The sequence below is a fragment of the Cydia fagiglandana genome, chromosome 24 (genome assembly GCF_963556715.1).
Source record: "Cydia fagiglandana chromosome 24, ilCydFagi1.1, whole genome shotgun sequence".
NCBI lineage: Eukaryota > Metazoa > Arthropoda > Insecta > Lepidoptera > Tortricidae > Cydia > Cydia fagiglandana.
In genome coordinates, this window is record NC_085955.1 from 4,699,108 (window position 1) to 4,727,106 (window position 27,999).

The following is a 27,999-nucleotide window of genomic DNA, read 5'->3' on the forward strand; positions in this document are numbered from 1 at the left end:
CGACGAAATCGCGGAGTGAGCCACGCCTGGCGGAGGTAACATAAATGAAATACATAAAGATTGTTTTACATTTTATTAGCAACTTTCTCGTTCCCTCCCTGTAAAACCCACATGAGTTGGCCTAGTGTTAACAACTGTGTTTCGCCTCGCGAGTGTAGCTCGAGCCTTGGCGGGGTTTCTAAAACACCCTTACCGCAAACTATCACTAAGGGGTAGCCCATTCTGCGAACAATTGTGTATATAAGTATATTATAGTCTGACAAAAAAGAGGAAATTAAAAAAAGGGCAATACTGTAGTGTCGTCCCTTTCAAATCAATTTAAGTAAAAGGGACGATACCACAGTATTGCTACTTTTAAATTTCTAGGTACACTTTTTTGTCAGATTACATAATAAAATGTGTGTGACCAATTTTAAACTAAATCCGTTCAGTGGTTTAAGCGTGAAGTACTGTATTAAGTGTCAGTTATTTCAAGTAGAATCCATCCAGGCCCAGATTCTCAAGCGCCGCAAATACTCGACGTTAGTTAACGATTATGAGTTTGCGGCGCAGTTGAGACTCTGGGACCTTGGTCATCTGACATGAAGGCATTCATGAAGGCTTTGTCGGCGCGGCTGGTCGATTCCACAGGGGACCGTAGGGCTGGCGCGTACCTCTCTCAGCGAATCGCCCTAGCGGTACAGAGAGGTAACGCCGCCAGTGTAATGGGGTCCTTGCCGCAGTCCGAACTGTTAGACGGGGCATATCTGTTATGATTGGGTTAAGTTTTTATACTGTAAATATTCTAGGTAGGTACTAATTTATTATTAATTTTTAATTCTAAGTTAATTTATAGTATTTTTTTATTAATTTCTATTGTTACAAATGTTATTATTGAATCCATACTATATTATTATTAATATTATAAATGCGAAAGTGTGTCTGTCTGTCTGTTACCTCTTCACGCTTAAACCGCTGAACGGATTTAGTTTAAATTTGGCATAGAGATAGTTTAAGTCCCGGGGACATAGTATAGTTTTTACGTCAGAATTCATCTCGAAAGAGGGTGAAAAGGGGGGTGGCTGTGAAGAAAATGAATGAAGTGCCTGTTAATTGGTGTAAACAAAGCATATTATGTTCGAATTGCTATTAGATTTCATCCAGGCGCTGTACTTACTCTGCTGCTGGTACTAATTCCACGCAGACGAAGTCGCGGGCAAAAGCTAGTACTACAATATACGCTGAAATAGAGACCGTTCATAGATTACGTTGACCGCTTACTTACTTGTCAGCCATAAGTATCCGTTTCCCGACAGTCATCGAGTTGCGGTCGTCGTATATGACATCGTCGCGGAGGCCCGGTAAGGACGACAGTTTGTCGAACAAGCCGAGCATTTGCTCAGAGTTGTACACGGACCATTCTTTTGAGCCTTCCTGAAATGGAAAATATCAGTAAAACACATACTTACAGGGTGTTTATTTAGTCACCTACAACAATTTACGGGTTGAATATACAGGTCATACTGACCAACCCGGAATTCACAAAAAAAATTTTAAACCCTCCCATAGAAAACGTCAATGGTCAGACAGCCAAAGTGTATGAAACGTTACGTAAAGTAGTCGTAAACACCCTGTATTTAGATTCTAAATACAGGGTGTTTACCTTTTGAATCCAGCAACATAAAAACTAGTTTGATGTATTGAAAAGGTACTGAAATACGCAATACAGTACGTAGCGGCCCCCTTTTTAGGGTTCCGTACCCAAAGGGTAAAACGGGACCCTATTACTAAGACTTCGCTGTCCGTCCGTCCGTCCGTCCGTCCGTCTGTCTGTCACCAGGCTGTATCTCACGAACCGTGATAGCTAGACAGTTGAAATTTTCACAGATGATGTATTTCTGTTGCCGCTATAACAACAAATACTAAAAACAGAATAAAATAAAGATTTAAATGGGGCTCCCATACAACAAACGTGATTTTTGACCAAAGTTAAGCAACGTCGGGAGTGGTCAGTACTTGGATGGGTGACCGTTTTCTTTTTGCATGTTTTTCCGTTTTTTTTTTTTGCTTTATGGTACGGAACCCTTCGTGCGCGAGTCCGACTCGCACTTGCCCGGTTTTTTAAATACATGTCGTTAAATTTAAATAATCACGATTAATTAGCAGTGGCGCTAGTGTGCACGTTGATGGGCTCTAAAACCATACACTACCTAAAGAGTACCCAAACATACCTTAGGCCCTATAAGTATAGCTCGATAAGGAGCGATGGGCTCCGGCCACCTTAGGGCTCCGTCTGTGGATAGTGCTTCAAGACTTGCAGCCAGTAATCTGTAAATAAGTTTTTGGCAAAAATTTCATTTTCGGTACAAGCTTTTATCGCCGACTGTACTTTTCTTTCCACAGGCAACTAATGCCCATCGAGACAATTCTAAAAACCCCAAACACAATTAGGTTTCGTTGTTTTATCACGTAGTTCCTACGGCCACCTCCGGCCTCCATCATCTTATCAGCTCGATGACACCATAATATTGCATTGTCACCCGACTTACGTATGTATGCAAAATTTCAGCTCAATCGGAAACCGGGAAGTGGATCAAATTTAACTTGCAAGATTTGATTACACACAGACAGATAACGGTCAGGTGAAACTAAATAAAAGCTTGTAAAAAAAGGTTTGTTTAATAGGAATGTATTTGACATAAAAAGATGATTTGATGATGAAAGGTGATTCGCCAGTAACTGGCCGCCTAAACTAAAAATGAATTCTATTCATTTATAAACAGAATTCATTTTAGTATAAGGTTTCAATAACTGGCCAGCCTTCAGTAACCTCATCTGTGTAACCATGATTCTATATATATACCCATGTAACCATGATATTCTAGCAAATAAATAAATACATAAATAACTAGCCCCTTATATTAAAATGAATTCTGTTTATAGGTGAATATATAGAATGCATTTTTAGTTTAGGGTGGCCAGCTACTGGCGAATTTACCTTGTGTATAAAATATACCCAGGTTGTTATCTGTCATCATCAAAACATCATCAACATTTATTCAGCAAATAGGCCACAAGGGCACTTTTACACGTCAACATTGAATTTACATAAAAGCAAAAATAATAACATCAACAATTTTATAAAATAAAACTAACAATTCAATCTAACGTATTACAATTACTAAGAGATGTATATGGTCTCTTAATGTCGAATTACATACAAAATACAGATAAAAAAACACACACAAAAAAAATCTATAATATTTAGAGGTGTAAATGTCTCTAGGTGTCAGAACTATAAGATTATATAGTTTATCAAGTTATCCTTAGAGATGTATAAGGTCTCCAAGAGTCAATATCCTGTATAATTAATACATTCATTAAAAGAAAAGAAACATACGAGAACAGAATGAGGCGTCTCACTGTAATTAATTAATAAAAGTTACTAAGTATAATAGCTCGTGTTAGCTTAACAGACCAGTCTCCACAAACAGCACCCGTTCACGAGTATGACGCGTATCTCAGCCATCGCCTCCCTCAACCTTCATTCGGGAAAGTGGCGACCCGATCAACAACGCCACCGTAAGCAAAGACTTTTAAGCGAGCATGACATGTTCAAGCTACCGGCCTATATTAATATTAAAATAGTAATAACATGTAGCTGTAAGACACGGCATTTTGTGCTCATATGTTACATAAAAAGACAGTAATATAGCTTCACATAATTACTAGCCTAAGTTGACTTAGAGATGTAAAGGTCTCTAAGTGTCAGAAACATTAAAAATATAGGTAAGTATGTACAATCAAAAATAAAAATCAAATAAATAAATATGTACTTAGAGATGTATAAGGTCTCCAAGTGTCCAAAACTAAAATTAAATTAAACAATATAATCAAGCGAGAACATCATTGTCTCATGTGTCAATTCTACTGTGTCAACACTAGCATATTTAATTCACAATGTAAAAAAAAACAATATTTATTTAATTCTTATTATACTAATGAAATCAAGCTACCGGCTTAAAAGCATCTCTATCGTTTATAAAATCATTTACAGTGTAGTACGCCTTACGTAACAAGGAGTGCTTAATGTGCGACTTAAATTTATGAAGTGGTAAATCCACTACATCAGTGGGGACTTTGTTATAAAAACGTGTACAGTTCCCGACGAAAGACGTACTAACCTTACGGAGGCGGTGGGCGGGCACAGCAAGTTTATGTTTGTTTCTAGTGTTATAGTTATGGATATCACTGTTAACCTTGAATTCGTGGATGTTTTTCCGAACATACATAATGTTCTCTAGTATGTATTGAGATGCAACGGTAAGAATGTTAACTTCTTTGAATTTCTCTCTTAGGGATACTCGAGCGCCCAGTCCATAGATGGAACGTACAGCTCGTTTTTGCAGCACAAATATTGTCTGAATATCTGCCGCTTTTCCCCACAACAGAATTCCATAAGACATAACACTATGGAAGTAACTAAAGTATACCAGCCTGGCCGTCTCTACGTTTGTCAGCTGTTTGATTCTCCTCACTGCATAGGCTGCTGAACTAAGTTTTCCGGCTAGAGTGCCTATATGTGCATGCCATTGCAGTTTGGAGTCTAGAGTGACTCCCAGGAAAACAGTTCGGTCCTAAAATTCCAGCGTATCACCTTTTATTTTAATCTTGCTGTTATTTACCTGCTTGACGTTAGGTAGCGTAAACTTGATGCATTTGGTTTTCTTGGCGTTCAAAAGCAAATTGTTTGCCGTAAACCAGTTTACAATCATTTATCCTTTATTCCAAATATTCGTTAGAAATCGAAAGTCAAACGTAGAACGTGGTATGTGTACCTATATGAAGTTAAATGAGTTTTTTTTTAAATGTTGAGAACTAAGCGAGAGCTACTATTAGGCGCGCATAGGCACTGGTCCCACCGCGAGCTAGTAAGCTATGAGATATCGGCTATAAACACGAACAAAAGAAAAGCACTCCCGTGTAAATAAAAGAGACACGGCGATATTTATAGCTCACCGCTGGGCGAGTAACTATAAATATCGCCGTGTCTCTTTTATTTACACGGGAGTGCTTATCTTTTGTTCGTGTTTATAGCCGATAGCCCATAGCTTACTAGCTCGCGGTGGGACCAGTGCCATAGACTCGTCACGACTGGCGCACATAGGGGCTGCCCATAAAATACGTCTATCTATTTTTGACCCCTCCTCCCCCCTAAAATCATCCAAAAAACGCTTCGTCCTACGTCGTGCTACCATCATCCAATGTCCCCCCCCCCCTAATTTGAAATGACGTAATTTATGAATAGCCCCTAGGCGCTCATAAACTCGTCACGACTGACGCACATAGTCGTCATGTGGATTTACCTTGTAATACCTATTCCGTAGCAAGACATAGTTATAGGCTGCGGCGGGCCGCTTGGTGCTACATAGTTGGCCCCCAGTGCTTTGCTGTACCGAGTTCCCAGGATAAACGTGTGACCAACCTGGAAACATACATCTTATAAGCAACATAAGCAAATAACCATTGACGGGATATCTAAGGACGGGCTAATGTGGCACTAGGAATGGTACTAGTTCAGCGGTGTTACTCACGAATTCCAGCCAATCTCGCAGTATAACGCAACTAGTTTCGACCAATCGCGCGCGTGATGCGAACTCATCAACCAATCGCGCGCGTGATGCGAACTCGTCAACCAATCGCGTTGTAGCGGTGTCACACCGCTGTACTGGCCCTGTCATGCCTCATTATTATTGCCCGTAAAGCCAGTCCCTAGATATCTATGTCAATGCAAATAACAAATTATAAGCTTAGATTAGAGGATAGGTATTAGGTATAACCAAACGGAGTAGCCATTAATAGGCGTTCCGTTCTGTCGAAAATAGGCGGCTAATGATCATACACATTATATGGACTGACGTTTATCTGACATTGCTATTTTTACGTTACGTATACATTTGACGTGTCCATCCTCAAATCGGCAGACTGTTTTGTACAAAATATTACAGACAAGGCGTCTCCGTTTGGTTATATCCTCCAAGCTTATAAGTGAGTGTTTTCACTGTACTTTAAAATATGTCAATCTTACTATCTTCTGTTACAAATTCTGTTAAGGGGAAGCCCCACGCCAATTACCTTCTATCTGAATCCCTTAGTTTTCTAATATTTTTTGTAGCTTATCATATTAACAGCATCAAAGTTGAACAATTTTAGGAAAAAAACCGGTTTTCTGGCCATAACTTTTGTGTTAATTAGTTTAAAATTAAAACCCTGGTCACGTTTTTGGAGACGTCAAAGACGAACCCAAATATGTAGATTTCGTACATTTAAGATCCTTCACAGCAAACTAGATAGGAAAAAAGTGTTTTTTAAACAATGTTTAAAATCATAAAAAATAAATTTACAGTACATATGGTCCTATTTTCCCGCACTAGTGCGTAAAATAGCACTTTTCGTACGATGTCAAAAGTTTAAAGAACCATATGTACTGTAAAACGTTGTACGATACACGTGCGAATAGGTAATTCGCAACTCGTGTCGATTTAAAACACTCGCTTCGGTCGTGTTTTAATTTATCGCCACTCGTTTCGAATTTCCTCTTTTTCGCACTTGTATCGTAAATAACTAATTCGTTTCTTTCAAAATCCGGTCGATCAAAACGGAGATAAAAGATTGAAGAACCGATAACCGTTTGTCTTTTAATTCTATCTGTAGTGCAAAAAAAGGAGATACGATTCATAACTTGTCAAAAATCGATGAAGACCTCGGGCAGGCCTATGGAACTCTCCGCGCGAGCTCGGATTAATACCTACGAATCTGCTCCCGTTCACGGTAGAAAAGCAAGCCAGTTGGTTGCCACACGCGCTCACGTACGCACGTCACCGCGCGCCGCACTGTCAATTTTTACGATAGTTACAAGCTACCTACGAAGAAATTCAATAGTAGGTAGGTACCTAACCTACCTACTATTGTATTTTTTTAATTTAACATGTAATGTTTATTATACTGTATGACAAATGTACAGTTTTAGATATCTATCTATTTGAAACAGGCAGCAAATTTTTAATTTATTTTGGTAAATGTTTATTTTAACGACAGTAAGTTAACTTTACACCGGAAAGTGCCTACTCATTTTTGCTCTGGTTAACTGGGCTTTCTATTATTTTTCTTTATTGTGTAATATTAATCTCTATCTGGTTTTAAATTACACGAAGTTTTAAAACTAATTCTTGCTGGGATTATTGCGCGGTTTATAAAATGGCGTAAACACTGCGGTTCCTGCAGGGACATATAATATATATGACCTTTTAAAATGACTATTTCGCAAACACTAAAGCATAATCGGAATATTAGGTATAATTTAAGATTTAGCTTTCCTTTTATTTCACTCCGCTGTTTGAGTAGGTATTTATTTATCATTTCTAAGCGTCAGCAACCCTAGCGTTGTGCCGGTGCGCGCGGTGCGGGGAGCGGCGCGTTGAAGGTCGCTCCATTGTATTTTTGTGTAGGTATCAAAACGGTAGGTATTTGCGTTTTGTTTGAGAGATAAGTATCTGTTCGTAAGAACTATTATATAATCTGTGCCTCGGGTAGCCCCTTAACTGGGCAGGATTCTAGTTCAGATAAATACAATTATTACACAGGTACAGGTTCAAATATTTGAATTTGTTGCCTAATTGTTAAGGAACTAGACTTACCAAATACCTAATATGTTAAGGCGTACAGTTCGTTTTTTTTAGCATTAGAAAAATAGTAAACAATCTAGACGTGTCTTTTTAGTTTAAACAAGGCAAATATGTAACAATTACAAATCATATACGATTATTTATATTCTTTTGCTTTCATAAGTAATAGCTACTGATTTTTAAAAAGCGTTTTTCAATTAAAAGACTTCAAGCTCGCGTAGTCTTTTTCTAATGCTAAAAAAACGAACTATAGGAACTAAAAAGATACGCATATAAAATGAACCCACCTCAATACTACTGACAGTTTCAGTGCTCCCCCCACACTGGCATTTCTCCTCAACAGTGGTTTGTCTACAAACCACACACACTGACACCTTGTCTTCCCCTGCCGCTGCGGGTAGTTGCCACTCGTGCGACTCTGAACCGCCCATCTCGCCGCAAGGTGCCGCCACTGCAATACACGTAACTGTGTTAATAAATAATAAATAAATAATTATTATAGGACATTCTTACACAGATTGACTAAGTCCCACAGTAAGCTCAAGAAGGCTTGTGTTGTGGGTACTCAGACAACGATATATATAATATACAAATACTTAAATACATAGAAAACACCCATGACTTAGGAACAAATATCTGTAACATCATACAAATAAATGCCCTTACTGGGATTCGAACCCAGGACCATCCGCTTCGTAGGCAGGGTCACTACCCACTAGGCCAGACCGGTCGTCACGTTACATACACACGTTAAATATCATAAAATTCATAAATAATAAGGTTAAGTATGATAAACACATGTTTTATATACCTTAATAATAATAATAATAACCCCGCGGGGGCAGCTTGTGGCGAGCTGACGGTGAGTGGCGACACCGCGGACCCCTATTCCAGAGGGCCCTGTCATCTGGCCCTCGCCTCTGTGCTTGCCTTGATTGGCCGGCCAGAGTGGAGTCGCAAGAGCGGGACCTATGCTCCAGGTTGGAAGTGTAAAATGTCATAACGCCGGCGGCCTGCTGAACGGATCACCGGGATCTGGCTACCGCAGACTCACCTCTCGACAACCTTACAGCCGCTCCGAAGTGTTGCCCTATTGTCGCACTGTGCGTGCGGCCGTTGTAGGGCCCACTAAATGAGTAGGCGAGTCACCACCTGTCTTACACAATTTTGAGACTGATTGTCACGGCAGGTGTCCGCTAGTCTCTCCCATAGCCCATTATCCAGTCCATCCAACTTTCAAATCTATAGCCCATGACCTTAGTTCCCATCGCAGCACAAAAGTGCTGCACTGCAATAGTCTTTGCACCTGGCGGGGACCATCTCCGGATGTATCACATTGTGCGTTCGGGGATGGTATCCGCCATGTGTATCCCTTGCTTTTAGATTAAAGTGTCTTAAAGGGCCTCTGCGCTGTTGGCTTCGGCCCCACGTACGCCTCCCAAAGGTCCGGGACCCCATGGTCCCGAGATATGGAAAAGACATACAAATAATAATAATAGGCCTTTTCATCTGTGTCAGATGTTTTAAGCAGCATCCCGGTAACGACACTTGCGTTCGTGGCTGTATAGCCCTATGCGGGAGAGGATCCCTCGCCCACACACGCGGCATAGTAGGGTCAGTAAGGAACACAAATGTATGGAAGTGCACTTTAGTCTCAGGCGATGCCGCTTGGCACGATTGTTCCTTAGGTCAAACAAAGTTGATCTAGCCCGGTAGCCAGGAGATCGTACCATGCAGACCCCCCAAGAAGGGGGGGGGGGAGGGTCGGCTCCCCAGGTCCAATATATGCTATATTCCTTCCTAGTCTTAGCAACTAGGGCAAGTTATATATAATTTTCGTATAACTTAGGGACGAGGAATTCATTTTTGAAATAATTATTATACCTTTCCATACAAAAATAATTATTTTCGTACAAAAAATGAAAATGTTATGTAATTTTTTGTGATAATTTTGGATGTTACAATTAGACGTGTGCGCCGCGCCGGCGCGCCGCCGCCGCCGGGCTTTTTGACCACGCCGCCGCCGCCGATAAATGATCGGCGTGAAATCAGCGTGACCTTGAGTGTTGTTAATTAGCTATTCTAAGTTGTTTTTTGGATTAAATTATAGATTTTTTGTATTATTTATGTTACAGTTGTCAAATATACGTCAATTATTAATTAAATGAACCTGAATAGCCAGTTGCAGAAACTATTAGACACACTAATACTAAACTGAGTAAGCCTTAGTATTCACCGTCAACTGTTAACGAACGAAAGAAGACTGCTGCTAGTGCTGCTTATACCTTGGACAGCTAGAAGAACAAACTTCTCCACTCTGAAAGAGCTCTATATCGCCACTCATCTATTCCAAACATGCCATGGCTGAGCCCTTAGCTTCTTCGGATATATTATCCAACGCATGATGCGGAGAAACACATTAATATAAGCCGAATGAATGGCAAACGTGCTCGAGTTAGAGCATGTGTGAGATGGTCGAACGCTATGAAAAGTTCGGCTTGCAGCAGTCTGCACCGTGCAGTCCATGCGGCTTATGACTGCTCGAAATGGAGACAAATTACATGTGGTCGCGAGCCTCAGCAATGAGAAAACGAGAAAGAAGATACGTCTCAGTGAGCCTGGTGCTTGTACGACAAGAAATCCATTAAAAAGAAGCCATAGCAATGTACTATGTCTAGCAAATGTCAAGGATATATGAAGTTCTGTTTTGTTAAAGTAAAAAGTATTTTTAATAGGATAAGCCATGGAAAGCTTGAGAAAACGGAGAGTTACAGATTGGATCGAAGTTCATTGGGAGCAGGAAACCTCTTAATGAAAGCCAGTTACTAGGGAAATCAAGTTATTATACCTATCCTATATTCATTTAGAAATCCTATTCACAGCATATTCGAACTATACGTAGTTCATTGACCATGCAGCAACCTGCATTGATCAAATCTTCAAGAGAAACCACAAATTAATGATTTTTCTTAAGAAACTTGAAAGTCAAGGTCACGCCAATTTCACGCCGAAAACACGCCGCCGCCGCCAATTTTTTGGCAAACGCCGCCGCCGATCATTTTTTAATCGGCGCACACGTCTAGTTACAATCACAGTGTGGCCATTTGCACTAAATAAAAAATTGGACGATGTAGCCCATGTATTCTTTATTCTGGAAAATATGACTTTATAGTAGGTATTCATACATTTTTTTGTAATAAAAAAATAATTTATAGCGCGTGGCGGTAACAATTTCCATACAAATGGAACTATGCCCAAAATCAAAGATTAAAAATGTTTACTAAAACACTGAATTTGACATTTTAAAAGTTTAAATATAATGTTTTAATAATTTTTCCATGCGTTTTTGCCATTTTTTGGGACAAATTTGTTGTTTTTATTTTTCTTCTATACAAACTTTCTCCCACCTATTTCCCCCCCTTAAGCGTTGATTTTATAAAATTTTATTTTATCTTAAACTTAAACCTGTCACATTTAATTGATGTTGAAAATTTCAGCTTTATATCTTCAGGGGTTTAGATTGTATGATGTCTGGAAGTAAGCAGAGTTTTGTTAGATATTATAATGTATGGGATATTATGAAATAAAATGTCTTTAGCTCAAATACATGTAGATCCTAAACTACTGAACATTTTAACCTGAAAGTTTGAACATCGATTAATTACTAAAGGTATAAATTAGCTATAAAAACAAATTTAAAAATATTTACCCTTAAGGGGGGAAATGGGGGGGACACCGTTTGTATGGAAGAAAAATAAAAACGACAAATTTGTACCAAAAAAGGGCAAAAACGCATGGAAAAATTATTAAAACATTATATTTAAACTTTTAAAATGTCAAATTCAGTGTTTTAGTAAACATTTTTAATCTTTGACTTTGGGCATAGTTCCATTTGTATGGAAATCGTTACGGCCACGCGCTATAAATTATTTTTTTATTACGAAAAAATTTATGAATGCCTACTATAAAGTGATATTTTCCAGAATAAAGAATACATGGGCTACATTGTCCAATTTTTTATTCAGTGTAAATCGCCACACTGTGATTGTAACATCCAAAATTGTCACAAAAAATGACATAACATTTTCATGTTTTGTACAAAAATATTTTTTTTGTATGGAAAGGCATAATAATTATTTCAAAAATGAATTCCTCGTCCCTAATTTATACGAAAATGATATATAACTTGCCCTAGTTGCTAAGACTAGGAAGGAATATAGCATAGATTGGACCTGGGGAGCAGACCCTTTCACCCCCCCTTTTTGGGGGGTCTGCATGGTACGATCTCCTGAATACCGGGGCAGATCAACTTTGTTTGACCTAAGGAACAATCGTGCCAAGCGGCGTCGCCTGAGACTAAAGTGTCCGACCGCCAGGCCGGCACAATTTTGATTTGGATAAAATCTGGTTCATTGGTGGATGATTATGCAATAAAACTTGATTTTATGAAAAGACGCATTGTATTATTTCTTTTCAATACATTTATACAGTGAAACGACACTATAACTAATTATTAGTTTTATATAAAGGAAAAGCGAACTAGCTAGTGCGGCCATTTTTGCAAGAGAGAGCAAAAGCACAGATAAAGTATCATTGACATAAATGTAGGTCGAGCTGTTTGAGGTTTCAAATTAAACTATTTCCACTATAGATGGCAAATTACTCAGAAATCTTATAATAATACATATAACGCTCAAACATCCCGCCCGCCAAGAACAGCATGTTCTTCCTACCGCCCGCCATGACATCATACAGGAACAGGCATATAGAATTACATACATAACATGGTTTAGGCATTGCACATTATTAAAGTACCAACCGAGACTAACAAGAGCTAACATGACATCAATAAACAACTTTGAACTCTATCTAAAGTTTTAAAATAGAAACAATACAAGGTACACTGTTCACCAGTCTATAAGAAAGAGATCACGAACAAGTTTGATAACAATCTATAGAAATAGAGATCACAGTCTTAACTAAGACAAGTTACATTGTATGCTAACACTTGTTAACATTTACTAATATACCCGTACAGAGGTGAGTGTCATCAATCATCAGAGGTTTTACAACCACAGGGTTGGTTATAACAACATAACATAAATGAAAATTAAAATAAATTAAACACTTATAAGTATACCTATTACAGTATTGGTACAACATAATAATACTATTTCCTATCAGTCATTTTTAATAAGTACACTTTTATATCTAAGTACACTGATATAGTTTTACATAACTAGTGACTTTATACTACTAATAGGAACTTCAATAAGTCTCTTAAAGTTATACAGTAACAGTATCAATCACATATAAATTGCAGTACCATTTGGATACCTAAAACTAAATTTAACACATATTAATAAAAATAACATACTCATAGTCTTGCTCTGACCCGTAGCAAGATAAGAATACAGAAAAAACCATAACTACATTACAAGTAATACTAGTTGGCAACAGGCAATACTATTAATTTGGAGACAGGTCTCACAAGTTTAGAATGTTTACATTTTAAAGTAACGACTCTAGTGACATTGTCTGGACCAGGGTGCTTTTCTTGTACTAACCCGTATAACCACTTCGAGGGCGGGAGATCATCCTCCTTAACTAACACTACGTCACCTACCTGTGGCTCCGGGGTGACCTTAGTCCATTTGTACCTCTGATAGAGCGTTGTTAGGTACTCCTGAGACCATTTTCGCCAGAACTGCTGCATGAGCTTCTGGGTGAGCTGCCATCTATGCAACGGGCTGATCTGAGAATCTTCATAGTTACGATCTGGAGCGGTTACCAGAGCTTCGCCAACTAGAAAGTGTCCCGGGGTGAGTGGACTAGTGTCCACTTCATTAGACGGTAGCTGGTACATGGGTCTACTGTTTAAACAAGCCTCCGCCTGGACTAAAACCGTTGATAACTCTTCAAACGTGAGAGTGGTACCATCTAGGACCCGTTTTAAATGGTATTTAGTAGAGGCGACACCCGCCTCCCAAAGTCCACCGAAATTGGGAGCCCGGGGTGGAATAAAATGCCATTCAGTACCTTCATTAGCTAAGGCCTCAGCGACCTCTTTCATGACAGAAGACTGGAAATGTTTCGAGAACAATCATCAAGCTATCGTGTTAGAATCCGAAGATCCCAACAACACCTATTTCACATCTGAGACTTATGACAGGGTCGAAGAGAAATATATCGAATATAAATGTCAGTTAAAAGAGGCCTTGGACAAAATCAAACCACAAGCAAGCTTGCCGGCAATATCCACAGCTTACTCACACAATAATGAAGCCAATGTATCCAGTGCAGTGAAGCTACCAAGAATTATTATCCCAGTGTTCTCCGGCAAGTATGCAGAGTGGCCTACCTTTCATGATTTGTTTGAATCTGTGATCCATAACAACCAAACTTTAGCACCTGTGCAAAAGCTCCATTATTTGAAAGGTTATCTGTCAGGTGAGGCAGAGCAATTAATACGACACACACCCATAACTGATGCAAATTATGAACAATGTTGGACATTATTAAAGAAAAGGTATAGCAATACTCGCTACATCTCATCATGCATACTCAATCGATTAATAAGCCAGAAGACCTTATCCACAGCATCTTGTTATGGTGTCAAACAAATATTGGACACAACAAATGAATGTTTAAGTGCTCTCACCAACATGAATATAGACGTTTCATCCTGGGATCTCATTATTATCCACCTGGTCATACAGAAGCTTGACCAGGAATCCCGGAAACTATGGGAACACAAGATCAGTGACAACTCAGACTCACTACCAACCTTTAGTGAATTTTCAACATTCCTGGAATCCAGATTCAGAGCATTAGAGTTCCTCGATCCAAGTAACAAGAGAGAAACTAAACCAAAAGAAGCGGAGCGACCTAAGGTGTTCAGTGTTACTACAACAGCGTCATCAATATCCTGTCCACGCTGTGCAGAAGCTCACTTGTTGTACCAATGTAAGCGGTTTGGCCAGGACTCAGTACAACAACGACGGGACTTTGTCAAAAATAAGGCGTTGTGCTTCAATTGCTTCGGAGCAAAGCATTCTGCAACACAGTGCAAGCGAGATACTTCGTGTAAGCGCTGCGGTCGTCGCCACCACTCCCTGCTGCATCTGGACAGCGAGCATCCACCTTCAGCGCAACCAAGCCGAGTTAGTGAAGGGGATAAGATCCACGGCAAACAGCGTGAAGGTATCCAGGAGAAGCCAGAGCAGAGGGAACCAGTCCCTAGTAACATTGTGGCTCATGCTGCTGAAGGGTCGAGTATGCCCAATAGTGAGGTAATGTTAACTACGGCATTAGTTAAGGTAGAAAATAAGGGAAATTGTCATACACTTAGGGCATTTCTTGACCAGGGTTCTCAAATATCATTTGTGAGTGAGCATACTGTTCAATTACTTCAGTTACACAAGATACCTGCAAATGGTAGTGTTGATCCTTCAGGACTGGGTGGGGAGAAAATCCCATTGTCAACACCAATTAAACACAAGGTTCAATTCAAAATACAATCCACTTGTGGCTCCTTTAGTTGTGTTGTTCAGGCATATGTGGTAAGACAGGTAACTAATCCCATTCCTTCACAGAAAGTTGAGATTCACGATTGGCCAGAGTTGAAGAAATTAAAGATGGCAGATCCAGGATATGACACTCCAGGGCATGTGGACATGTTGCTGGGTGCTGAGGTGTATGGACAGACTCTGATAGAGGGTATGGTACGGAATCCGACGTCCAACCTGACAGCACAAAACACCGCTCTGGGCTGGATCCTGTCAGGAAAAACGCAAGTAAGTAACCATGCTAATAACTTTATAACTGCCCATATTCTGGATAACTCCATTAATGACACTCTCCGTAAATTCTGGGAAATTGAAACTGATCAGCCTCGCACCTTGTTGTCTAAGGAAGACCAAGCGTGTGAGGAGTATTATGCATCCACTACAACTAGGGACAGTACAGGTCGCTATGTTGTTAGTTTACCATTCCGTGATGAGGATCCGTTATGTCAGTACGGGGATTCACGGAAAGTGGCTTTGAGGAGATTTCTCTCATTGGAGAAAAAGATGAATAGTAATCCACTCCTAAAGCAAGAATATACCAAAGTGATCAATGAATATTTATCACTCAATCACATGGAACTTATCCAAGACCAGCAGGAAGCTGCGAAGCCTGGTTGTGTGTACATGCCATATCATGCCGTGATTCGCAGCGACAAATCCACAACCAAGTTCCGCATAGTCTTTGACTGCTCGTCTAAAGGCCTCAACGGTAGGTCCTTGAATGATGATCTCTTGGTTGGTCCTCGACTACAACCTGATCTGCGTCATATCATTATGAAATGGCGTATCTATCCAATTTGCTTTGTAGCAGATATTATAAAAATGTACAGACAGGTTAAAGTCGTGGACAAAGACACTGATTTCCAACGCCTGGTGTGGCGAGAGAGTTCTGATGATATTGTAAAGGATTACAGGATGTTACGTGTAACTTTCGGGGTCTCGTCAGCTCCTTATCTTGCAGTCAAAAGTTTACAGCAAGTGGCTAAAGATGATGGTCAAGATTATCCATTGGCTGCAGAAAGGGTGCTGACAGATTTCTATATGGATGACTTAATGAGTGGGTGTGAGACTGAGGATGAAGCTATCCAAATCTATTCTGAGATGGTCAGCTTGCTAAGTAAAGCTGGGTTTGAATTACAAAAATGGGCAAGCAATAGTCAAAAATTAATGGACACAATTAATCCACACCCGGTTACTCGCTCTGATAAAGACATAAAGCTGGATGACATGATTAAAATCCTAGGCTTGTCATGGAAACATCAGACTGATTCATTTCACTACAAGGTTAAATTACCTCCACAGCCAATCCCCATCACCAAACGGAACATCTTGTCTGACATATCACGTCTCTTTGATCCACTGGGTTGGATTTCCCCAGTTATTATCCGAGCCAAGATATTCATGCAAAAACTGTGGGTTTCAGGTCACTCCTGGGACCAGGAAGTAACTTCCAACTTGCTGACGGAGTGGAACGAGTTTCGGGAGCAGCTGCCAGTTCTCAACAGCTTCATCATGCCAAGATGGGTCGGTCTTCGGCAAGATGCAAGTGATATCCAACTACATGGCTACTGTGACGCCTCCAACGACGCTTATGCAGCAGTCGTATACCTTCGGGTAGTGGATCATGAAGGTAATGTCACAGTCCATATAGTCGCAGCTCGAACGAAGGTCTCGCCAATCCGCCAGATATCCATACCCCGGCTTGAGCTGTCCGGGGCAGTACTTTTATCCAAACTGCTGGGAGAAGTATCCGCTATTCTATCCATCCCAGTCAGTTGTTGCAGGGCTTGGACAGACTCGACTATAGTCCTAGCTTGGCTTCAAGGCGAGCCGGGCCGCTGGACAACGTTTGTTGCCAACCGCGTCACTGATATTCTATCCATACTTAACCATGATCAGTGGGCGCATGTAGAATCCACCAGCAACCCGGCGGACTGTGCCAGTCGAGGAATGTCACCAGCCGATTTTATCCAATTCGAGTTGTGGGTCCACGGCCCAGTATGGCTACAAGACCCTAACTACCAGCATCCAATATCCGATCCAGTATCCACTGAGCTTGAAGCCAAGCCCATGAAAGTACATGTATGTACTGTTTTATCCACGGATCAGCAATCCGAAGAGTTGAGTGTTTGGACTAAATACTCATCTTTATCCAAGACGGTAAGGGTAGTAGCTTACTGTCTCAGATTTTGTAGAAAACTGAAAGGAGAATCGTTTCCGTCCTATCTGACAGCCAGAGAGCTCGATAATGCCTTAAAGGTAGGTATCAAAGCAAGTCAATCCTCAGCTTTCTCTCGGGAGTTAACTAACTTGAATAATTGTAATCCAATCCCCCGGAGAAGCATTATAGTATCATTGTGTCCCTTTTTGGACGAGGATGGCATTATGAGAACTCGAGGTAGGATAGAGCATAGCGATCATTCTTATAATGTTAAGCATCCTATAATAATGCCCCATGACCATCATTTATCCAAACTGATTGTGAGTGACGCTCACACAAGGACTCTCCACGGAGGTCCCCAACTCACCCTAAATTATGTACGATCCAAGTTTTTAATTATCAATGCCAAGAGCTTGATTAGACACATTTTAAGTAAATGTGTGAGATGCATAAAGTACTAGGCTACCAAAAATCAACCCTTCATGGCTGATTTGCCCAGTACTAGGGTAACTATTGCTCGTCCGTTTCACCGCACCGGGTGCGACTATGCCGGCCCTATAAATATTAGAATATCCAAAGGTAGAGGATGTAAGAGCTATAAAGGTTACATAGCATTGTTTGTATGTATGGTAACACGTTGTATCCACCTGGAGGCAGTAAGTTCACTTACCACTGAAGGGTTTCTAGCTGCTTACAGACGGTTCGTCGCGCGTCGGGGTCCTTGTAAGGAGATTTGGAGCGACAACGGCTCAAACTTTGTCGGTGCATCCAAGGAACTGAGAGTCCTCTTCCAGCAGGGCGAGTCTTCTGTCATGAAAGAGGTCGCTGAGGCCTTAGCTAATGAAGGTACTGAATGGCATTTTATTCCACCCCGGGCTCCCAATTTCGGTGGACTTTGGGAGGCGGGTGTCGCCTCTACTAAATACCATTTAAAACGGGTCCTAGATGGTACCACTCTCACGTTTGAAGAGTTATCAACGGTTTTAGTCCAGGCGGAGGCTTGTTTAAACAGTAGACCCATGTACCAGCTACCGTCTAATGAAGTGAACACTAGTCCACTCACCCCGGGACACTTTCTAGTTGGCGAAGCTCTGGTAACCGCTCCAGATCGTAACTATGAAGATTCTCAGATCAGCCCGTTGCATAGATGGCAGCTCACCCAGAAGCTCATGCAGCAGTTCTGGCGAAAATGGTCTCAGGAGTACCTAATTGCTCTGCCTCACCTGACAGATAACCTTTCAAATAATGGAGCTTTTGCACAGGTGCTAAAGTTTGGTTGTTATGGATCACAGATTCAAACAAATCATGAAAGGTAGGCCACTCTGCATACTTGCCGGAGAACACTGGGATAATAATTCTTGGTAGCTTCACTGCACTGGATACATTGGCTTCATTATTGTGTGAGTAAGCTGTGGATATTGCCGGCAAGCTTGCTTGTGGTTTGATTTTGTCCAAGGCCTCTTTTAACTGACATTTATATTCGATATATTTCTCTTCGACCCTGTCATAAGTCTCAGATGTGAAATATATCGATTATAAATGTCAGTTAAAAGAGGCCTTGGACAAAATCAAACCACAAGCAAGCTTGCCGGCAATATCCACAGCTCACTCACACAATAATGAAGCCAATGTATCCAGTGCAGTGAAGCTACCAAGAATTATTATCCCAGTGTTCTCCGGCAAGTATGCAGAGTGGCCTACCTTTCATGATTTGTTTGAATCTGGATTCCAGGAATGTTGAAAATTCACTAAAGGTTGGTAGTGAGTCTGAGTTGTCACTGATCTTGTGTTCCCATAGTTTCCGGGATTCCTGGTCAAGCTTCTGTATGACCAGGTGGATAATAATGAGATCCCAGGATGAAACGTCTATATTCATGTTGGTGAGAGCACTTAAACATTCATTTGTTGTGTCCAATATTTGTTTGACACCATAACAAGATGCTGTGGATAAGGTCTTCTGGCTTATTAATCGATTGAGTATGCATGATGAGATGTAGCGAGTATTGCTATACCTTTTCTTTAATAATGTCCAACATTGTTCATAATTTGCATCAGTTATGGGTGTGTGTCGTATTAATTGCTCTGCCTCACCTGACAGATAACCTTTCAAATAATGGAGCTTTTGCACAGGTGCTAAAGTTTGGTTGTTATGGATCACAGATTCAAACAAATCATGAAAGGTAGGCCACTCTGCATACTTGCCGGAGAACACTGGGATAATAATTCTTGGTAGCTTCACTGCACTGGATACATTGGCTTCATTATTGTGTGAGTAAGCTGTGGATATTGCCGGCAAGCTTGCTTGTGGTTTGATTTTGTCCAAGGCCTCTTTTAACTGACATTTATATTCGATATATTTCTCTTCGACCCTGTCATAAGTCTCAGATGTGAAATAGGTGTTGTTGGGATCTTCGGATTCTAACACGATAGCTTGATGATTGTTCTCGAAACATTTCCAGTAGCCTTCTAACAGGTCTAACCTTGTTTCTAAGTATGTACTCGTAATCCGGGCCTTGGGCGATTTTTTGAGGTTAGATACGGCTTTATCTATCTTCTCTTCTATATTTTTCTGTAATTTGGTGTAAGAGTCGACTTCCATGATGATTTTAGTGGTGAACTTTCACTTGTTTTATAAACATCCGGTTCGAAGGACCATGTCCGACCGCCAGGCCGGCACAATTTTGATTTGGATAAAATCTGGTTCATTGGTGGATGATTATGCAATAAAACTTGATTTTATGAAAAGACGCATTGTATTATTTCTTTTCAATACATTTATACAGTGAAACGACACTATAACTAATTATTAGTTTTATATAAAGGAAAAGCGAACTAGCTTGTGCGGCCATTTTTGCAAGAGAGAGCAAAAGCACAGATAAAGTATCATTGACATAAATGTAGGTCGAGCTGTTTGAGGTTTCAAATTAAACTATTTCCACTATAGATGGCAAATTACTCAGAAATCTTATAATAATACATATAACGCTCAAACACTAAAGTGCATGCTAAATGTCCTTACTGACCCTACTAGCAGGTGTATGCTCCCCCAGATGGGAGCTTATACCTTATTATTTATGATATATTACATACATATCACTAAACTCGCGACGAAATTAACTTAATGAGAGTTTCTTTTATTTTTTGCCGTTTTTAGGGTTCCGTACCCAAAGGGTAAAACGGGACCCTATTACTAAGACTTCGCTGTCCGTCCGTCCGTCCGTCTGTCACCAGGCTGTATCTCACGAACCGTGATAGCTAGACAGTTGAAATTTTCACAGATGATGTATTTCTGTTGCCGCTATAACAACAAATACTAAAAACAGAATAAAATAAAGATTTAAATGGGGCTCCCATACAACAAACGTGATTTTAGACCAAAGTTAAGCAACGTCGGGACGGGAGTGGTCAGTACTTAGATGGGTGACCGTTTTCTTTTTGCATTTTTTTTCCGTTTTTTTTTCTTTATGGTACGGAACCCTTCGTGCGCGAGTCCGACTCGCACTTGTCCGGTTTTTATAATATATTGTGACCTTTTTTTGCCACTTTTGTGTTATTTCTACTCAGAATCACGAGCTCTTTCGATCCTAATGGGACAAAAAAATGTCCCAGAGTTTTTTTCCCATTGTGTTACCATTTCCCCATATACCTACTTTGTATGGCGGTAACAAAAAGGAAAGTTTGAAAAATGTATGGAAATTTTAGGACACTTTCTCTCCTACAAGGATGAAAAGGGCTCGCGATCCTGACTAGAAATAACACAAAAGTGGCAAAAAAGGTCACAATATATAAAAAACCGGGCAAGTGCGAGTCGGACTCGCGCACGAAGGGTTCCGTACCATAAAGCAAAAAAAAAACGGAAAAAAATGCAAAAAGAAAACGGTCACCCATCCAAGGACTGACCACGCCCGACGTTGCTTAACTTTGGTCAAAAATCACGTTTGCTGTATGGGAGCCCCACTTAAATCTTTATTTTATTCTATTTTTAGTATTTGTTGTTATAGCGGCAACAGAAATACATCATCTGTGAAAATTTCAACTGTCTAGCTATCACGGTTCGTGAGATACAGCGTGGTGACAGACAGACGGACGGACGGACGGACGGACAGCGAAGTCTTAGTAATAGGGTCCCGTTTTACCCTTTGGGTACGGAACCCTAAAAACGGAAAAAATAATGAAACGCTCTAATAAGAAATCCAGTCGGAACGTGTCATTTAATTGTAGCGAGTCAAACAGGCTCCTATACTGTTCCGTTTACCCGCTGGTACAGTCACCTGCAAAAATATGTTACTCTTTGATGGCCGCAAAAATATGTGACACGCTCTTATGGCTCTACAAAAAAGACCTTGTCAGATATTTTTGCAGCCTTCGAAGAATAACATATTATTGCAGGTGACTGTACACTTCTGTAGCTTGTTCCAGTGTGTGTGCCCCATAAGCGTCTAACATGCGGAAAGACCTAGCTCGTAAAACACCGTGCTTAGTTTACAATCTGGCTTATGACACCAAGCTTGGTTCTTCTATTAAACCTACCTTTATGTACGTCAAGTTGTAGCGAGTCAAACAGCCTTCTATACTGTTCTCCTACGCGCTGGTACACTTCCGTAGCTTGTTCCAGTGTGTGTGCCCCGTACGCGTCTAGCATACGGAAGGATCTGGCTCGTAACACACCGTGCTTGGTTTACAATCTGGCTTATGACACCAAGCTTGGTTCTTCTATTAAACCTACCTTTATGTACGTCTAGTTGTAGCGAGTCAAACAGCCTTCTATACTGTTCTCCTACGCGCTGGTACACTTCTGTAGCTTGTTCCAGTGTGTGTGCCCCGTACGCGTCTAGCATACGGAAGGATCTGGCTCGTAACACACCGTGCTTGGTTTACAATCTGGCTTATGACACCAAGCTTGGTTCTTCTATTAAACCTACCTTTATGTACGTCTAGTTGTAGCGAGTCAAACAGCCTTCTATACTGTTCTCCTACGCGCTGGTACACTTCTGTAGCTTGTTCCAGTGTGTGTGCCCCGTACGCGTCTAGCATACGGAAGGATCTGGCTCGTAACACACCGTGCTTGGTTTACAATCTGGCTTATGACACCAAGCTTGGTTCTTCTATTAAACCTACCTTTATGTACGTCTAGTTGTAGCGAGTCAAACAGCCTTCTATACTGTTCTCCTACGCGCTGGTACACTTCTGTAGCTTGTTCCAGTGTGTGTGCCCCGTACGCGTCTAGCATACGGAAGGATCTGGCTCGTAACACACCGTGCTTGGTTTACAATCTGGCTTATGACACCAAGCTTGGTTCTTCTATTAAACCTACCTTTATGTACGTCTAGTTGTAGCGAGTCAAACAGCCTTCTATACTGTTCTCCTACGCGCTGGTACACTTCTGTAGCTTGTTCCAGTGTGTGTGCCCCGTACGCGTCTAGCATACGGAAGGATCTGGCTCGTAACACACCGTGCTTGGTTTACAATCTGGCTTATGACACCAAGCTTGGTTCTTCTATTAAACCTACCTTTATGTACGTCTAGTTGTAGCGAGTCAAACAGCCTTCTATACTGTTCTCCTACGCGCTGGTACACTTCCGTAGCTTGTTCCAGTGTGTGTGCCCCGTACGCGTCTAGCATACGGAAGGATCTGGCTCGTAACACACCGTGCTTGGTTTACAATCTGGCCTATGACACCAAGCTTGGTTCTTCTATTAAACCTACCTTTATGTACGTCTAGTTGTAGCGAGTCAAACAGCCTTCTATACTGTTCTCCTACGCGCTGGTACACTTCTGTAGCTTGTTCCAGTGTGTGTGCCCCGTACGCGTCTAGCATACGGAAGGATCTGGCTCGTAACACACCGTGCTTGGTTTACAATCTGGCTTATGACACCAAGCTTGGTTCTTCTATTAAACCTACCTTTATGTACGTCTAGTTGTAGCGAGTCAAACAGCCTTCTATACTGTTCTCCTACGCGCTGGTACACTTCCGTAGCTTGTTCCAGTGTGTGTGCCCCGTACGCGTCTAGCATACGGAAGGATCTGGCTCGTAACACACCGTGCTTGGTTTACAATCTGGCTTATGACACCAAGCTTGGTTCTTCTATTAAACCTACCTTTATGTACGTCTAGTTGTAGCGAGTCAAACAGCCTTCTATACTGTTCTCCTACGCGCTGGTACACTTCTGTAGCTTGTTCCAGTGTGTGTGCCCCATAAGCATCTAACATTCGGAAGGATCTGGCTCGTAATACACCGTGCTTGGGGCGAAGCTCGTCACGGTATTTATCGCTGATCTGAAAATATAATTAACAGAGTCATCATCATCATCACACAGTTATCTTAGCTTTGTCTAGGATTCTTCTGGGGACGCTTATGGTAGTCTAATCTTAATAATTGGCGTAGGTAAGTCCTGAATCAAGATGATGTTAATTCACCTAAGATTAATCAGTAAGTAAATTTTAAACGATACAATTTAAGAGAATAAAATTCATAGTACTAGCCTGGACTTGAACCCACAACTTCTGGTTTGAAAGCCACCTAGTATAAAATGCTTGATTTAGAGTAATTTTTTTTTTAATTTATATATGTACAAGTAAATATAAAAAGAATATCATAAAAATAAAAGTAGTGTTTAGTGTGTGTGTAGTAGTGTTTTCTATGTATTTAAGTATTTATATATTATACTAGCTGTGCCCGCGGCTCCGCCCGCGTGGAATTCAGTCTGTGTCAGTAAGCGGCTTTGGTAGGCGTACACTGCGTACAGCGTGGCACGTACCGTACGTCGGTCTATACCCGACTCTTTTAGTATATGAGGGCGCCGAAGGCGCCCGGCTTTGGAACGCGTACAGCGAGCCACGTACGTCGGATTACGCCCGACGCTTTGAGTATGAGGGCGCCGAAGGCCCCCGGCTTTGGTAGGCGTACAGCGTGGCACGTACGTCGGTCTACGTCCGAGTCTTTTAGTATGAGGGCTCTGAAGGCGCCCGGCTTTGGAAAGCGTACAGCGCGCCACGTACGTCGGGCTACGCCTGACGCTTTTAGTATGAGGGCGCCTAAGGCGCCCGGCTTTGGAACTGGTACAGCGCGCCACGTGCGTCGGGTCACGCCCGATGCTTTGAGTATGAGGGCGCCGACGACGCCCGGATTTGATAAGCGTACAGCGTGGCACGTACGTCGGTCTACGCCCGACTCTTTTAGTATGAGGGCGCCGAAGGCGCCCGGCTATGGAACGCGTACAGTGCGCCACGTACGTCAGGCTACGCCCGCCGCTTTGAGTATGAGTGCATCGGGCTACGCCCGACTCTTTTAGTATGAGGGCTCCGAAAGCTCCCAGCTTTGACACTGGTACAGCGCGCCACGTGCGTCGGGTCACGCCCGATGCTTTGAGTATGAGGGCGCCGTAGGCGCCCGGATTAGGTAAGCGTATAGCGTGGCACGTACATCGGTCTACGCCCGACTCTTTGAGTATGAGTGCATCGGGCTATGCCCGACTCTCTTAGTATGAGGGCGCCGAAGGCGCCCGGCTTTGGAACTGGCACAGCGCGCCGCGTGCTTCGGGTTACGCCCGATGCTTTGAGTATGAGGGCGCCGAAGGCGCCCGGATTAGGTAAGCGTATAGCGTGGCACGTACATCGGTCTACGCCCGACTCTTTGAGTATGAGTGCATCGGGCTATGCCCGACTCTCTTAGTATGAGGGCGCCGAAGGCGCCCGGCTTTGGAACTGGTACAGCGCGCCACGTGCGTCGGGTCACGCCCGATGCTTCGAGTATGAGGGCGCTGAAGGCGTAACGGCGGACGTAAGTACTCTTATGATGTATCGTACGTCTAAATCGGTTATTAAGGCATTCAGAAGTTAAGGCGGAATAAAGAAACTCACATAAATAAATATATACCTATATACACTCGTCTTTCTTTTGGGCAGTCGTGAAGTGTAAAAAGACGGCACTGTGCAATTAGGGGCAATTAATTTGTTTAATTTTGTTGTATTATTAAATCAACATAATTATTCAATTAAATTTGTTGATACCCGGTCTTCTAAACATAAAGTTAATTTGGCAAAATCCTTCCTCGGTGGCTTATTCGTGTCACTACGTATTAAATTCAGCGCCATCTGTTAGTTTTCCAGGGTACTCAATAGTGGTAGCACATATTTGAAAAAAGTTTGCCCCTCCTTCCTAAGTAGCGCCATAAGATTCAGGGGCAAACTTAAATCAAGCTGGTGTTGTGGCTACCCCCCCTTTTAGGGGTTGAATTTTTATAACCTGGCCGGAGATTTTCTCGACAGATTAGTAAGGTTTGCATCAGAATCCGTTCAGCCGTTTCCACGTGATGCGCGTTCCAATAAACAGACAAACAGATAAACAGATAAACAGACAAACAGACAAAAATTCTAAAAACTGTTGGAACGTGTTCTGTTATCGATTCTAAGTATCCCCGGCCAACTTTTTTTCAAATATCTTCCACGTACAGACTTTCGACCCTCTACAGCTTTATTATATGTATAGATAGATATATCGTTGTCTGAGTACCCACAACACAAGCCTTCTTTGTGGGACTTAGTCAATCTGTGTAAGAATGTCATATAATATATATATTTTTAAATATTTTAAAAGTAGGTAAATTTAATTAGTTAGAAGGTTTTACACAATGTGTAACCAGTGTAATCACATTAGCAAACACATGCAGGCCCATAATTTCGTTTTATTCTTTTATTCTTGATACTAGCCTAGGTATATGCTATCGGTAGGTACTCACTTGATACAATAAAAGTGGTAGCTGCTTGTAGGACAGAGGCCCAACATCTGCCAGCAAATCTGCTATAGCTTCCTCATGCGTCTGAAACATAGTAACTACATAATGAGTAGTTCTCGGTGACTAAAAAAAAACTTAACTTAAGTATGGCAAAAATTGTTTATTGTTGTTTAAGAATACAATATTTGAAGTGAGTTCATTTCACTACACATTTAATAAGAGGATAATCGCATGAGTCTCATGTGTTCTCAATCTTATCGGGTACTTTTTTAGTAGAATACTACAAAATAATTTACAAAGTTATTGTAATTACGTTTTGCAGTTTAGATAAGAGTGACACAGATAATAATAAAGGTTGCAGTATATAGTAAGAACTTAAATTCTGTATAACGGGTTAACAATGACTTTAATGAGACCCACATATAACAACTGGATGCCGTTAAGCAATAATGTGTCAACCCTCATTAATTTTTCAATAAGATGTAAACTCTAAAACTTTTTGAATTTAAACTGTTGTGAGACATACTAACACAACACAATAATACGAGTCTAAACTGTAAAATTATGACAATCTGTGTTAAAATAAAATTTCTATATTGCTCTCTCTCTTTAGCCTTTATCTACCCTGCAGGTGAAGGCCTTCTTCGTTTTATACCATTTGTCACAGCCCTGTGCAACCTGGAGCCACTTCTTCCCCGCAGTCCTTTTAATGACTTCGTCCCAACGCATCTTGGGTCTACTTTAACAATGCTCTTCCCCCCATGGTCGCCACTCGAGTAGTCGTTTTCTCCACGAATCAGTCTTTCGTGCTATATGACACGCCCATTCCCATTCCCATTTGAGACCTTGCTCTGCTGTCTCAGCCACTCATTCGTTTTACGGTCTCTCAATATGACTCCCACCAGTTTTCTCTCTAGTGCTAAAATAAAGTTTATCTATTCATAAATACTTACAGGAGCCAACACAAACTTCTTCCCATGCCGATCCTGGACCTTCAACAACTCCTCCGTAATCCGTCCCGTCTTCTCCCAGAGCCCTGCAGCCGTCAACGCAGGCAGGGACACCCGCTGTCCGCCAGCCACCTCTATGTGTCGCTTGACGAGGGCTTCCAGCTTGTCTAGGGCGCGCCGGGCAAGCGGCAGGAGGGCGAAGAAACCGGGGGATGTGGGGCGGATGAGACCACATTCTAGTAGGAGCTGGAAAGTATATAAATATTTGTGTACTTTCATATTAAAATCTAGCTTGGAATCTGAATATGGGCAAGATTTTATGAGCACATAAGTTTGTTGAGACACTTGAGAACAAAATATTTATTTATAAAAAGTAAGTACCTATATAATATGCTGACAAAAAGTTAGTTTCATATAACAGGCCTCTCATTACCAAAAATTAGGCACATTCCATAAGGAAGTTGACAAAGAACTTAATAAATTAAAAATAACCGGGTCTACCGCGATATTTCATTATTTTTACCTTCGCGGTACACTCGTTCATATCCCTAAATATGTGTAGAAAACGCGAGTTTCAAGTGTTAAAAAATATGATCTAAAATACTTGTTTTTCACTGAAAACTCAAAATTAACCAGGTTGTTTGGAATGAAACCTGTGTAAATTAGATGGGTATATTTTTTTCAGGGGTGTCGATTAAGGAATATACATGATTATTATGTATTTTATTCCAAAATAAAGCTACAAATGATTGTAAGTAATATAACCTCACCTTTTGACTTTTGCAAGTTATCTCTGTATTTTTAATTTTCGCATTCTTTGGTATAGTTAATAATGGTTGAAATAGTTGCGATACAAACCGCATTATGTAAAATTTACCGTATTTTCCTATACTTTACTATTGCTAAAATATGTACAGCTGA

At 41.1% G+C, this 27,999-nt stretch overlaps 2 protein-coding genes across 2 annotated transcripts; one reads left to right on the forward strand and one right to left on the reverse strand.

Moving 5' to 3' along the window:
* Positions 1-60: 60 nt before the first annotated feature.
* LOC134676203 (probable proline--tRNA ligase, mitochondrial) lies at positions 61-27,999 on the reverse strand. Its single transcript, XM_063534532.1, has 9 exons — positions 27,849-27,999; positions 27,082-27,324; positions 26,132-26,212; positions 23,492-23,669; positions 7,952-8,115; positions 5,346-5,464; positions 2,211-2,307; positions 1,265-1,413; positions 61-222 (listed from the first exon to the last, which is right to left on the reverse strand). The coding sequence occupies exons 1-9, from the start codon at positions 27,939-27,941 to the stop codon at positions 66-68; spliced, it is 1,281 nt and encodes a 426-aa protein (XP_063390602.1). The 5' UTR covers positions 27,942-27,999; the 3' UTR covers positions 61-65.
* On the forward strand, positions 13,607-16,782 carry LOC134676175 (uncharacterized). The gene is made up of 2 exons (XM_063534491.1): positions 13,607-15,460; positions 16,656-16,782. Exons 1-2 carry the CDS (start codon positions 13,736-13,738, stop codon positions 16,677-16,679), a joined length of 1,749 nt encoding a protein of 582 aa, XP_063390561.1. The 5' UTR covers positions 13,607-13,735; the 3' UTR covers positions 16,680-16,782.